Source organism: Lontra canadensis, unplaced genomic scaffold (assembly GCF_010015895.1).
Source record: "Lontra canadensis isolate GAN:19392208 unplaced genomic scaffold, GSC_riverotter_1.0 scaffold1, whole genome shotgun sequence".
NCBI lineage: Eukaryota > Metazoa > Chordata > Mammalia > Carnivora > Mustelidae > Lontra > Lontra canadensis.
The window spans coordinates 35,085,150-35,099,529 of NW_022630995.1; the positions used below are offsets into that span (position 1 = coordinate 35,085,150).

Below are 14,380 nucleotides of genomic sequence, written 5' to 3' on the forward strand. Positions count from 1 at the left end.
ATGGAATGTATTAATGTGCATCTGTCTGGCTTGCTTATGGCTCCGTGCAGCTCGAGTTCATTTTAGAAAAAACAAGAAAATGCCTGGTTACTGTGTTCTCATCAGGTATATGCCAATTTCCAAGCCTTTTCTTTTGGTTTGGATGGATTTGGAGGTTCTTTCCTTTGTTTGAATAATACAGGGAGGCTTTTGTTTGCTGTTACATTAAGCCATTTTATCAGGGGGCATAACACCAGTTTGTAAATGAGAACTGTATTCCACTGCTACACATTCTTTTCTGGAAAAGCTACATTTTACTGCAAATGAAAACACTAGAAATAACAACAATGTAATTATAGTATCTGTGTGTTACATTAGCCATGTTAGGAAAACTTCTGATATGATGACTTAAATTTTCAGAAGTCAGAACAGATACATTTGAATTGGTGATTGAAAATTAGAATTTGATGATTATAAGTGGTAGTTACATTTGTATATTGCATACAAAGAAAATATAATTTTCTTGATTTCTTACTTTTTTTGTGTGTGCCCTTCAGCCTATTGTTTTTCTGTTAGGGTGAGGTTCTTTTGAGAGCTCTTTGTAGAGTTCAAAATAAATAGAAATAAGAGATCTGTAAGTGTTGTATTGGGACTGTTAAGAAAAAAGCTATAGACTTTGAACTTTATAAGTGAGAAATGTGACTAAAAATATGTTTGATTTGTCTGTTTCACCTGTAAAACTAGAAATAAATTGTTTTGAAATCTAATTTGGCTTAATGAAGCAAACCTGTGATTTTGTGAACTATTAATATTAAGGAGAAGAATGTCATACTTCCTGGAAAATGTTTTTTCCAGTTTCTTATAAGTATCATGACTCAAGCACTTAAAAACTTTAATTTACAGAAAGAAAAAAAAGCACCTTTTATTCTGTTGATACTTTTTACAGCTGGAGAGACAGCTGCATGAAGATGAAGAGTTTGCCAGAACTTTAGCCATGTTGGATGAAGAACCCAAGGCCAAAAAGGTAGTGTTTCACCAGGCTGATTGTTTGCCCTCGGAGTATACACTGCAGATCAGGGTTCCCTTTCATACCTGTGTATTCTAGGCTCTGGAGATACAACCATGAGTCACTCTTCCAGAAAGAAGCTAAATTATTTTAATCTATAAAATCTGTAAAAATGTTTTTGAAGAAGCTCCTCAAGAAACTTATCCTTGCTAAAGGAGGGTTGATCGAGCCAAAGCCAACCACAACCTTTCTTCACAAAACAGTGAATTATAACTTTTACTTTCTCTGTCACAAATGGGTTCTTATGTACTTGTTTGGAGAATAACACTTACAAAGGTTCCTAAGGAACGTAAAGATTAATCACTTTAATGTTAATTACTGTTTTTTTGGGAGCACAGTTTTGCTGTTTCTAGTTAGGTCACTTTAAGATCTGTGTTAGGACAGTCTCAAATAATAATGAGTATATTTTTGGGAATCTTTAAAAGCATCGGTTTTTTGTTTTTTTTTTTAATCACTTATCTCCAAAAAATTGGTCTTGTTTCCATTGAATCATATTCTATTACTATTGTCAGTATCAATATCTGACTGTTTTAAAAGATTTTACAGAAGGTGGGTATAAGACAATAAAGAGTTGGGGGGACTTTGTATTTGAAATTTGTATTTGTATTTGAAAAGCCTTACTCTCCCAAAGGCATTCAAGTTATAGTTATCAAAAAAAAATAAAAAATACTGTGTTATTCATCCCAGTTTGTGACCTCTTTGTAAAATGGAGATTTGAAGAGCAGTGGGGAGAGTGGATTTTTTTTTTCCTCTCTTGAGAAAGTGCTCTGTCTTCTTTTGAGCTTTAGATTGTTTTTTTTAGTTTAGTCTTTTGGGTTTAGATTTTAGTTTTTAGTTGTATAATACTAACAATTTGAGAATTGAGATGAAAGAAATAGAAGCAAGTCTTCCATTCTCACAAGTTGGGAACAACTGTGATAATTTTTTATAGATGTATTTTTTACAACTTTTCATCAGTTTCTTCATCTGTAAAGTTAAACGTAAGAAAAAAATGTTTCATTTTGCTCAGAAGGTATAGGGATGAATGAATAAAAATTTATTGTATGTCTTCTTGCTTTGGAAGGTGACCCTTAATCTTAGAATTAAAACTTAAATTAATTAAATTAAAACTTTGGTCAATTTTAACAACATATTTTTGTGGTAGTAGTGGATCTCAGATCTTATTATTCGTCACATTTGACACTTAGAAATTTTCTTAGGCTCAGAAGGACCCAGGAAAGAAAGGAGCATTTTCATCTGTCCAAGCCAATTTAAGTAAAGCAGGAAAACATAAATCTCCTCATAAAGGTAATGCTAACAGAGGAAAGTAAGCTGGAACATTTACAGAAGAAAATTCATGGTAACTTGTTTAAACATTCTATTCAGTAATTGTATTGTTTGCTAGACATTATTTCATAGGAGTATTGAAGCATGTTCTTCTTAGATACTTTGAAAGCTGTATTTGGATATTAGCTGGTGTTGAATGCCTGTCTATGATTGTTGTAAAAAATGTACGTTGGTTCTTGGTTTCACGTTAATGGTAATTTCTAAGTGTAGCGCAAAATATGGGCCTCGGTGTATCATGGCAGACAACTAGATGTTTCGAGCTCATAGAGTTGACTCATAGTTGTCCAGGTCATCTGAATCTCTCCTGATCGTTTGTAGGTTTTACTTTTTACTGGTCCTGATAATCTAAGCATCTGCTAGTATAGATGGTCTTAATCCTGTAAGTAAATTCATTCATATAGTCTTGAAATTACAGGATTTGGGGCTTTTAGACTATATTACAAACACAGAAATTTAAACAAAAATATTTATTTATTTGCGAGAGTGTCCTTGGGTGAGCAGGGAAAGGGAGAGAATGGGAGGGAGAGGGTCCGTTTTCTCTGTGTTAAATTTCTTCTACTCAGTAAGTTTTCTCTGTGTTAGGTTTCAGGTCATTGAAGTTTATCTATGGAGTAAAGGCCATGTCCTTAGATGTAGTTTACTATATCATTTGAAGTGATGAGTCATTTTTATTTATTTATTTATTTTGGTGGGGGTGGGGAGGGGCAGAGGGAGAGAGAGAATCTTAAGCAGGCCCCACGCCCAGTGCAGAGCCTGACACGGGGTTGATCTCACAACCCTAAGAGCCTGACCTGAGCTGAAATCAAGAGTAGGATGCTTAACTGATGCCCCATAAGTCATTTATAGCTGCCCCTTAAATCATTTATATTTCAAAAGTTATAACAGGCACCCCATTAGCCATTTATATCTAAAAAGACAGATCCTTTAATTTGAACTGGTTATATAAAAATGCACAAATGTTTAATTTTTTTAAAAGTGTTCTGTGTAAAGAACTAAAATCTTAATGTGAATGTTAGGAAATCATGATATGACGGGGCGCCTGGGTGGCTCAGTGGGTTAAAGCCTCTGCTTTCGGCTCGGGTCATGGTCCCAGAGTCCTGGGATTGAGCCCCACACGGGCTCTCTGCTCAGCAGGGAGCCTGCTTCCCGCTCTCTCTCTGCCTACTTGTGATCTCTCTCTGTCAAATAAATAAATAAAATCTTAAAAAAAAAAAAGAAATCATGATATGACATTGTATGCTATTAAGATTATTCAGTTGAAAAATGAAAAAAAAAATCTTGATTTGGGGAACCTTTTTTCTCAAAACAATAGTCATAATGTTTTCTTTCTTCCTAGTAAAAACAGAACAATTTTCAGATGACAGAAAGAACTGCAGTCCCAAGAAGCAATCTAAATGTGAAAGTTTGATAGGATCTCAGCAACATTTGAAGTCGTCCCCTCACAAAATAGGAGAAACTTCTCCAAAAGCCAGTTCCAAGGTGGCCCTTTTGAAAAAAAGGGGAGAGAGTTCTTATAAAGAAACAGAGCCTATGGCTTCAAAAAGAAAAGAAAATGCTGTTGAATTAAAAGAACAGACAAAAACTCCTAAGAAACCCAAAAGTTCTCCAGCTAAAAAAGAGGTAGAAATTTTCTAAAAGTGTATCATTTGGGGGCTATGTGTTGATTTGGGTTTGACTGTTTTCAAGTTTTATTTTTAGTCTTATAAATCATTATAGCACTTTTAAGCTATCTGACTTGGATGCTGTTATACAGTATAGCTTATTAGTATAGCTGAACTAGCCAGTATTTATTATTGAGTGTATTGGAGATTGCACTAATACATACGATATCTCATGTAATCTTCACAACGACCCTGTAAGATGACTTACTTTTATTATTTAGTTTTCGGTGAGGAGGAAACAGTCTGATGATAGAGTTCAGTAACTTTTCCAAGATCATCCAGCTAGTAAGTAGCAGAGTCAACTTTAAACTTGTCCTCTGAGGCCCAGAAAACAGCAGTATAATAGCATGGTGGCTCTGAGCACGGACTCTGGAGCCATTGTCAGATCACGTAGCCCCGCTATGGAGCAGATGTGTTACTTCCTTTCTCTTCAGTTTGGTTTCCTCGTTTGTGAAAATAGGGATAATAACAGTATCTGAGTTAATATTGAAATATTGGAATAGTGCCTGGTACATACTAAGTGCTATGTTTTTGCTATTATTATTAAAATCATTTGGATTTGTCCTGAGGGTACCCCTTTTTGCTCTTGTGTAACAGTGTTGAAATAATGAAATCATTTGCAAAGGCAAGAAACAATGAATTAATGCAGAATGTTTTTCAAAATCTTTGTTCCCATGTATGTTTGAGAATTGAGTGGTTTCTTCGAATCTGTAATTTGGGACCAACTAAGATTTGTAGTGAGAAGCCACTATTCCTTCAAGCCTCTTAGGCACTAAAATTAAAAGTAGAATATTGTCTATTTTAACTGCTCATCACCATTATTTTTTAGTGCAGAACAGTGAAATGGTGATTTCTAGATGCTTTTGTGTGTGGTTAGTGCTCATAAATATAGTTAAGGGAACAATTAACTTTTTGGTCTCCAATTTTTCTTCACTAAATACTTACCTGGTGGATGGGTGTTTTCTTCAGGCACGCTAAGTATGTTCATTTTATAGAGGCCGGTCTATTTTTATTAAGGGAGAAGAAACCTTTAAATGTTACTTTACTCTTCACCTTATTTTTCAAAGTTGGAATAGAAATGACTTAGAACTTTTACTTTTAGCAGTTTGGAGAATATCTGAGGATTTAATAAATTCAGTCTTCCTTGGTTAAATTTGGACTTCATAAATGGGTGTGTTTCAAAGTTACTTTATAAGTGGTTTATAATTCAGAATTATATTTTTTGTAGAATTAATGTTATAAATGAATAATTTTCCCATTTTGGTATGCATTGGATTCTCCTGTGAAGCTTGTTAAATACATGGTTTTGTAGTCTGGGCAGATATATTTTAATAAGCTCAGATGGATACAAATGGCCTCCAGCGTTTGAGAACTACTGTTAAAAAAGTAGGCTTAGAGTTTGGGGGCAGCCTCTGATGACTTACATATAGCCAAAGAGGCTTACTTATTTTATTGATTAAAATTATTTGTATAAAAGTTATATTTTTTCAATTCTCAAAGGGATTTGAATTGGCTTATAAGTTAAAAAAATGGAAAATAGGAAGTAGAAAAAACATGAGACCATTCTTGTAGTGGTTCTCAGATCAGAATTATCTAGGATGTTTTTTCCCCCAAATACACATGCCCTATCCATAACCCATATCTCTGATTCAGAAAATTGGAGTGAGTCCAAGGGTATATAGTTTGAAAAGTTTACCCAGAATTTTCTGAGATAGACCCTTAGTAAGGTCTCCTGAGAGAAACAGAATAGGAGAGATTAAACCTGGAAGGGAGGTGGTGGCGTATGGAAATGTATCAGCTTTTTGGAACAAAGCTTGTCTGTTGTTTGAACCTGCTGTTAATGAAGGCATCAGTTCTCAGCCTGTTGTGCTCATATACTCAGAGGTATAGGGCCATCTACTTTATTTGAGGGGTGTGCAAGGGTATGGGATAACATGGGGTATCTTCTTGTGTGATCAAGTATACTTGAGGGAAAATTAATTTTTTCATTGAAATATGCATGAATATATTATGGAAAAGAACTTGAAATTCAATTTCAAAAATTCAAGAATTTTTGAAATAAAGTATCCTTTTTTTGTTTCTCTGTTTGGGGGTAGCAATTTGGCTCGTATACCTAATCTTGCATTAGGCCCTTGCAGGGCCTTTAGAGAGTCAAAAAGCTTGAGAAGAGCTGATGCAGGGAAGTGTATAAGCCAGGCGTGTCTAAACCGGGAAGGACCTGTGTAGCTAAAATGTTAATTTCCGGACCAAAGATAGAAGTGACTTAATTTTATTTAGTGATACATACTTTTAATTTTACGTGAATTTTGCATGACTTTATTCAGTTGTTTTTTGTTTTTTTTTCCCTTTCCCCTTTCCCCAAAGTCTATAAGTCCTGAAGATTCTGAGAAGAGACGCACTAATTATCAAGCTTATCGAAGCTACTTAAATCGAGAAGGTCCCAAAGCTCTGGGCTCCAAAGAAATACCGAAGGTATGAATGTTGAGAGGCAGGCTAGTCTGTCGGGGCCTCTGGCCGCTGGGTCTATGCATGTATTCACCGTGTTCCTAGCAGTAGATAATTGATAATTAACAGTTAACACAAGGGTGCCTGGCTGGCCCAGTCTCTGTGGAATGTGTGACTTTTGGTCTCAGGGCTGTGAGGTTGAGCCCCCCCGTTGGAGGTTAGAGATTACTTAAAAAAATTTAACAGGAAAGCCTTAGTCACCATCTTTGTGATTTAGGGATATTTATTTATGTTACGAATTACAGCTTGATTCTATAAAGAAGAATTTTCCTTTAAGTAATCCACAACCCTAGAGGGGCTCAGTTTTGAGGAATATGGTGGTCACAAGACCAGTACTTTTTGCTGATAGTATGGACCCACCAGAAAGGGAGATTGAAGCATACCAGAAAGAGAAGGATAATCAAATGTAGTATGAGGTTTCTGAGGCAGTAGAAAGGGAGAGGAATCAGATCACAAATGGAAATTAGTAGTTTCCTGATAAAAAAGGGGTAAGGGTGAATGTTAAGGGGCTGATGGGTTGTGTAGGAGGCTAGAGGAAGGTGTTAGCCTTGCCTCTTGCATGTGGTTTAAGACTCTAAGACTTGGGCCCCTGGGTGGCTCAGTGGGTTAAGCCGCTGCCTTCGGCTCAGGTCATGATCTCGGGGTCCTGGGATCGAGTCCCGCATCGGGCTCTCTGCTCGTCAGGGAGCCTGCTTCCCTCTCTCTCTCTCTCTCTGCCTGCCACTCCGTCTACTTGTGATCTCTCTGTCAAATAAATAAATAAAATCTTAAAAAAAAAAAAAAAAAGACTCAGCAAGCTCATCTGCTTGAGGGGACTTTTTTTTTTTTTTTAAGATTTTGTTTATTTGAGAGAGAGCATACAAATGGGGGGGTGGTGGCATAGAGGGAGAGGGAGAAGTAGCTGATCAGGGAACCTGATACAGAGCTCGATCCCAGGACCCTGAGATCATGACCTGAACCGAAGGCAGACGCTTATCTGAGTGAGCCACCCAGGTGCCCCTGCTTGAGAGGACGTTAGGCAAAGTGGGGTCCTTAGGGGACTCAGTGAAGGCAAGGTGCTGGAGGAAGTACTGAATAGAGGTTGAGGATATTGGGTCACTTGCTGGTCCTGCAGTAAGTGTTCTAGAATGGAAAAGTTTGGTTGAGAGGCTAAAAATGCTGAGATTGGTTGTAAAATATATATTCAGAGCCACAGTGGGCAATAGTTCAGGGTAGGTGATTAGGGTGTGGGAAAGAGGCTTGCATGTGGACTTTTCCAGGGTCATTTTGAATTTGTTGAGAAGAATTTAAATACTTTAGTGTTCACAAGATCATTTCAGTCCTAGAATATCAGGCTTGAAAGGGATCTTGAGATGTTGTTCATCAGACCTTTTCTCTCCAAGCAGATTTATAGCTTTTTCCCCCCCATCAAGAAAGATTCTTTTTTTTTTTTTTTTAAAGATTTTATTTATTTATTTGACAGAGATCACAAGTAGGTAGAGAGGCAGGTAGAGAGAGAGAGGAAGGGAAGCAGGCTCCCCGCTGAGCAGAGAGCCCGATGCGGGGCTCGATCCCAGGACCCTGAGACCATGACCTGAGCCGAAGGCAGAGGCTTTAACCCACTGAGCCACCCAGGCGTCCCTTCACCAGAATGGTGAAGGATTGGACATGTAATGGGGCAGTCTTTGAATTTTGTTTAACTTTTTCCTTTCAGGCTTGTTTTGAGTCTATGTTGATCTCAGTTCTCTATTCAGAGGGAAATAAGTCTCTTGGAATGGTTTACATAATTTTCATTTTGCTTGGTTGAATCATTTTATTGAACCACTGCGAAAGTTTAAAAAAGCCTATAACTGTACCTAGTTCCAGTTAAGATTAAATGTCTCCTCTACCTGGTTCTCTTTGGCCAGTGTCTTTTGTATATCGAGTTATCTTTCTAATCAAGAGATAATACAATCTTGCCTTTAAGTTACTCGCAGGTTGTTATATTTTCTGTCATAGAGTAAACAGTCAGAGAGAAGGGCAGGAGCTCAAACTTGTTTAGCCTTTTTAGAATCAAATCTTTCCTTTTTAACAATAACAAATTCTGTAGGTGGATTATATCTTGTTGTTTATTTAAAGTTTTGCAAGTCAACTAGTGGTTTAAATATTAAAAAATACATGAGAGTAGTACGAATGGATAATTTTAATAAGGTTTGTGAACTGTATTGGATGTATATTTTTCATTGCTGGTTTTGTAAGTTTATTAAATGCTAACCTACGTAAGAATTTCTCAGACTTTAATTTCAGGTTCTGCTTATATGCTGTGAATTTCCTGCAAATTTTTCATGCTGAGATTATTTATGATGTCAGATGAGAAAAATCAACTTCCTGCAGTTTTGATGCCAAATATTTCTTTGGAAGGCTACCGTGTAATTTCCTCTCTGCTTGAACGTTTTGGTTTTTAGGGAGCTGAAAATTGCTTGGAAGGCCTTACATTTGTAATCACAGGAGTGCTGGAGTCCATTGAACGAGATGAGGCCAAGTCTCTAATTGAGCGTTATGGGGGAAAAGTAACAGGAAATGTCAGCAAGAAAACAAACTACCTTGTCATGGGTCGTGATAGTGGACAGTCCAAGAGTGATAAGGTGGGTCCTGCTGTCTTCTAAGCACAGTGAAATAGCCTCCTTGCCTTGGCAGGGTCTTACTGGGACCATTTGTCGTAATGCCCTCTACACAGAGTTAAGTGAAGAAAAAAATTGGAAAAGTAATCTCATCCCTATATTATTTCTTCCGCAGAAGTGTTCTTGGCTTTACCTTAAAGATTTTGGTTTTCTAGTTGAAGGCACAGTTCCTGTTTAGTTGACTTTCCTGGTGTAATATTTTAGATCACTTTTCAAAGATAGAAGCAAATGTAGTTTTCTTTTTCTTTCAGTCTAAATATTCCTGCATATGCCTCTGTAGTCTCCATCTTACGTTTTGTGTATTGAAAGCTCTTTTAGTGTTGGGGAAAATTATGTTTAGCTCCAAGTAACAGAATATCTGGTACACGTGGTTTGGCGAATAGCTGCTTATTTTCTTACCCAGTAAGAATCGCACAGACAGACGATTGCTGGGGATGGCCCCCCAGCTCAGTGATGTAGCTAGGCTACTTCCGTCCTCCATCTCTCTCACCCTTCTGGTAGCTTTAGTCTCCGTGCACATTGCCTTGTGTTGCAAGATAAGTGTAGGCATTCAAGTTCACATTTAAGGCAGAAAAAGGAAGCAGTGGCAAGATATCTCACTAACTGTGATTGGTCTTGTAAGTTTTCCTGGAAATAGCTCTTGTAGAATTCCCCTGAAGTCTCATTGGCCAGAGCTGTCACATTGCTATTCATGGCTTATGAGAGAGTTTGGGGAGGATGAGGACTTTTCTGATTCTTCAGTCATAATTCATCACTTGGAGATGAACACATCAGAGTTATTTTAACAGGGAAGTTGGTGGGAGAAAACGAAAACTTCCAACGAGTCTGTCTTGGAAGGGCCTAGTGACTTTGCCCCTCCTAGGGTAGAAGAGAAGATAAAGCAATCCACAGAAGTGCTAACATGACATGTCCATTGCCAACCTGTCACTCTTAGGGGATGTATTTGTTATTTTCTTTGTTTAATGGTACTTTTTCATGAATATGGTTTTTAAAAATACTATAGTTTTTCTAATTTACAAATGTGGTTTTCACCTATGAACAGACCCTAGAATTCTTCTTTTTTTTTTTAAACAAAATAATGGTTAGGATATGGTTTTAATCATTTATATTTTTAATCAATAGGCAGCAGCTTTGGGGACAAATATTATTGATGAAGATGGCCTGTTGAATCTGATTCGAACTATGCCAGGCAAGAAGTCTAAGTATGAAATAGCAGTTGAAGCTGAGGTTTGTATAAAATGAACTTTATTTATTTAAGTTGATATATATAACAACTTTCCTATTTCATAGAGACATTTCATGAATGGCTAAAGGCCTGTTGCCTAAAAGATTAACTTCCCCTTCTACCACAGATGAACCTACCTTATTTCCTTCTGAGCAGGTGGATTCTGCTTTAGGCTGTCAAATAAATAAATAAAATCTTTAAAAAAAAAAAGTTATCAAAGCCAGGAAATTAACACTGATACCATACTGCTAACTAAAAGTACAGGTGGTATTTGAACTTCACATTACCCCCGGTTGTCCTTTTTCTATTCCAGAATCCCACACTGCATTTAGTTGTGGTATCTTCTATATCTCCTCCAATCTGTGACAGTTCCTCAGCCTTTCCTTATCTTTTTGTGGCCTTGAGACTTCTTTTTTTAAGATTTATTTATTTTAGAGAGTGAGCACGTGTGCACGAGCAGGGGGAGGGGCAGAGGGAAAGAGGAAGGGTAGAGAGAGAGGGAGAGAAGCAGACTCCCCACTGAGCACAGAGCCTGACATAGGCTCATGACCCTGAGATTGTACCTGAGCCAAAATCAAGTCAGACACTTAGCTGACTAAGCCACATGGGTGCCCTGGCTTTGAGACATTTTTTTTTTTTAAGATTTTATTTACTTTAGAGATAGAGAGTGTGCAAGCAGGGGGAGGAGCAGAGGGAGAGGGAGAAGTAGACTCCGTGCTGAGCGCAGAGCCCAATGTGGGGCTCAATCCCAGGATACTGAGGTCATGAGTGAACTGAAATCAAGAGTCAGATGCCCAACTGACCGAGCCACTCAGGTGCCTTCCAGACTTGAGACTTTTCATGAGTACTAGTCAGCTCTTTTGTAGAATGTGTCCAAGTTTGGGTTTTTTGATGTTTTATGCTTAGATTGAGGTTATACATTTTTGGCAGGATTCCACAGAAGTGGTATTTTGTTCTTCTCAGTACATAATATTAGATGTGTATGTTAATACATCTTTTTCTTTTCTTTTTTCTTTCTTTCTTTCTTTTTTTTTTTTTTTTAAGAGAGGTGGGGTTGAGGAGAGGCAGAGGGAGAGGAAGAGAGAATCTTAAGCAGGCTCCATGCCCAGTATGGAGCCCGATGCGGGGCTTGACCTCACAACCTTGAGTCGATATGTCTTCATATTGGTGATGTTAATCTTGATTAAGGTGGCTTCTGACTGGTTTCACCACTAGTAAAGTGACTGTTTTCCCCTTTGTAACTGATAAATATCTTGGAGGGAACTTTAATACTATGGTAATATCCTGTTTCTCCTCAAATATTTTACCCACTAATTTCAGCATCCACTCCCTGGCAAAGAGGCGCCTTTTTTTGCTTTTTTGAGACATTCCCACCATAAAATTCACCCTTTTAAAATGTATGTCAGAGATTTTTAGTATATTCACGAGATCATACGACCATCACCAGTATCTAATTTTAGAACATTTTTATCACTCTCCATAGCCAGTTAGCCATCATTCCTCATATCCAACCCCTGGCAACCACTGTTCCGTTTTTTTGTTTCCATGGATTTGCTTATTCTGGACATTTTATCTACAGGGGAACATGCAATTTGTGACCCTTTGTATCTGGCTTTTTTGACCTCTTGTGTTTTCAAGGTCCAGCTGCACTAAAGTACATGTGTCAAGACTCTGCTCCCCTGTTTTTGTGGTTGACACTCTGTCGTGTGTCTATCCCATATCTGGTTTATTAATTCTTCAGTTGATGGCCAGTTTGGGTTGTTTCTATTCTTTGCCTGTAATAGTAATATAATTGTGTGATTACATATCATAATTCTGCTATGAATATTTGTGTACAAGTTTTTGTGGAGGTGTTGACTTTTAACGAGTCAAAGTTGGAACAAAAATTTCTTAATGTTTTATCTTGGATTTCAGACTGATTATAGAATATGTATTATTTGTAAACTAATATGGTCTCACCAAAAAAAATGGCATTTGGATGCTTTTTGGTGTGTTTGTTAATTTTTATAAAGTTTGGAAGGTGGTGATTTCCACAAAGGCAGGGTTTATTGTAAAAAACCAGACCCATGTTTGGGTAGCTCACTTGGGTATCCCAGATTGCCCCAGAGAGCAAATTTAGCAGGAGAGATACTCTGTAAATCTTATTAGATTTCTTTTTTTCCTCACCTTTCCAATTTTTAAGATGAAGAAAGAAAAGTCCAAATTGGAAAGAACACCTCAAAAAAAAGACCAAGGAAAAAGAAAAATTAGCCCAACTAAGAAGGAATCAGAATCCAAAAAAAGCAGACTGACTCCCAAAAAGGACAGCACTACAAAGTCGCCAAAAAAGGGAACAGGTGTGTTTTGGAGATGCCTGGACTTCGAGGAGCAGGTGGCTGAGGAGACAGACGGTGACAGCCAGGCTAGGAATTTGGCTGATGACAGCAGTGAAAAAAACAAAGTGGAACATTTGCTCTGGGTGGATAAATACAAGCCCGCCTCGCTCAAGACCATAATCGGACAGCAAGGTGACCAGAGCTGCGCCAACAAACTCCTCCGCTGGCTCCAGAACTGGCACAGGAGTCCGTCCGAGGATACGAAACGCGGTGATTTTACAGCTTCCTTCGTTTCTGTGTGTGTCTGTCACCATGTGATTGCTCAGTTCCGCATTTGTGGGGGAGTAGAATAGTTGGGCCGCTCATCTCTCAGCACAGACATGGAAAGCCTGTGCTGAGTGCAGGCGCTGTCCTGGACCCCGGAGGTGCTCTTGTGACCGGAGCCGCCTCCCTCCGTTTGCTCACAGTCAGTCACGGACATAGATGAAGCAGCAGTGAAGATAGCTGTGCTAAGTACTGTTGTAGGGGTGAGTGGAGGGCGCGGAGAGCGTGGAGGTGTCAGCTCAGGGACGTGCACTCCCAGCCCCGGAGGAAGGGAGAGCCGAGCAAAGACTTGGAAACTAAGTGGGAGTTAGCCAGGCGAAGCGGAGGAGGAGCATTGTGTGGGAAAGAGTACAGGTACCAAGGTCTGCAGATGTGTGAGCGAGCCCCTGGCAGGGCCTGGGAGACTGGGGGTGGAGGGGCGCGTGTGCAGATCAACAGCTGAGGCACACTCCCAGACGAGGCAGCCTGAAAATCCCAGTGGCGCATTGGCTTTCGGTGGGCCTGAGCTCTGGTTCCTGCACTGCTTTGCCATGTGTGGGTCATGACACTGAACGGTACACTCTGTATTTAACGTCCAGGACATTGGTGGAACCGAGGCTTCAGGTCACAGAGGTTAGTAGTGTCTTCCCGAGCTTCACCCGCGGCCCTGGAGGGTACCGTGTGAGAAGTAAGAAGGCAAAATTCAGGCAGCAGCCCAGCGAATTCCCAGAGTGATGGCTGGGTTATCAATGTCTGTCTGCTCACTGGACACTGGCCGATGTTGCCAGCTTATTTATGCCAGGTAGAGGATGTAATTGTAAAGATGCAGGGTTAAGTTGGGCTTCTCTTCTCTTTCTGAAACCACGTAAAATCTACCATAAAGGGGGTTATAGTGCTTTGTATTCCTGGAGAAGACTTTATAAAGCTGCGGGGGCACTAGAGTCCCTTTTCCCATGCCTGTAGCAGGCTTAGCCATCTCTCTCTCTCCGTCGTCGTGTCTGTACGGAGCACCCTTGATGAGTCAGGCACCTGTGTGATAAGGGGAGAAGAATGCTCTAGAGTTGAGCTGGGCAGGATAGTGGCAGACACACCATCTTCAGTTCATTCTTTCTGTGATCCGGTAGCTGAGGGGCTTGCTGACGGTCATTGAGGCATGCCTGGCTCAGTGCTCAGCACGCTCATCCTTACAGTATCCCTGCCAGGCACTTTACTGTTGCCACCCTCGTTTTACAGAGCGAGGAAATAGGCCCGGCAGGTTGTATCTCTTCTCCCCGCTGGTGAGCGGTGGGATTAGGGGAGCAGGAGTTAGGATTGGAGCCCAGATGACTCCGCTCCCTGACCTGTGCTTTTGTAGGAAAGGA

At 39.3% G+C, this 14,380-nt stretch overlaps 1 protein-coding gene across 2 annotated transcripts in view; it reads left to right on the plus strand.

Moving 5' to 3' along the window:
- The window catches only part of RFC1 (replication factor C subunit 1), a 75,700-nt gene that overhangs the window by 46,613 nt on the left and 14,707 nt on the right, over positions 1–14,380 (plus strand). For both annotated transcript variants that reach the window (XM_032853226.1, XM_032853236.1), the window contains exons 7-13: positions 926–1,003; positions 2,245–2,332; positions 3,708–3,991; positions 6,397–6,504; positions 8,961–9,140; positions 10,299–10,403; positions 12,584–12,986. In XM_032853226.1, the coding sequence (XP_032709117.1) occupies positions 926–1,003; positions 2,245–2,332; positions 3,708–3,991; positions 6,397–6,504; positions 8,961–9,140; positions 10,299–10,403; positions 12,584–12,986 (1,246 nt within the window). The remainder of the gene's footprint in view (positions 1–925; positions 1,004–2,244; positions 2,333–3,707; positions 3,992–6,396; positions 6,505–8,960; positions 9,141–10,298; positions 10,404–12,583; positions 12,987–14,380) is intronic.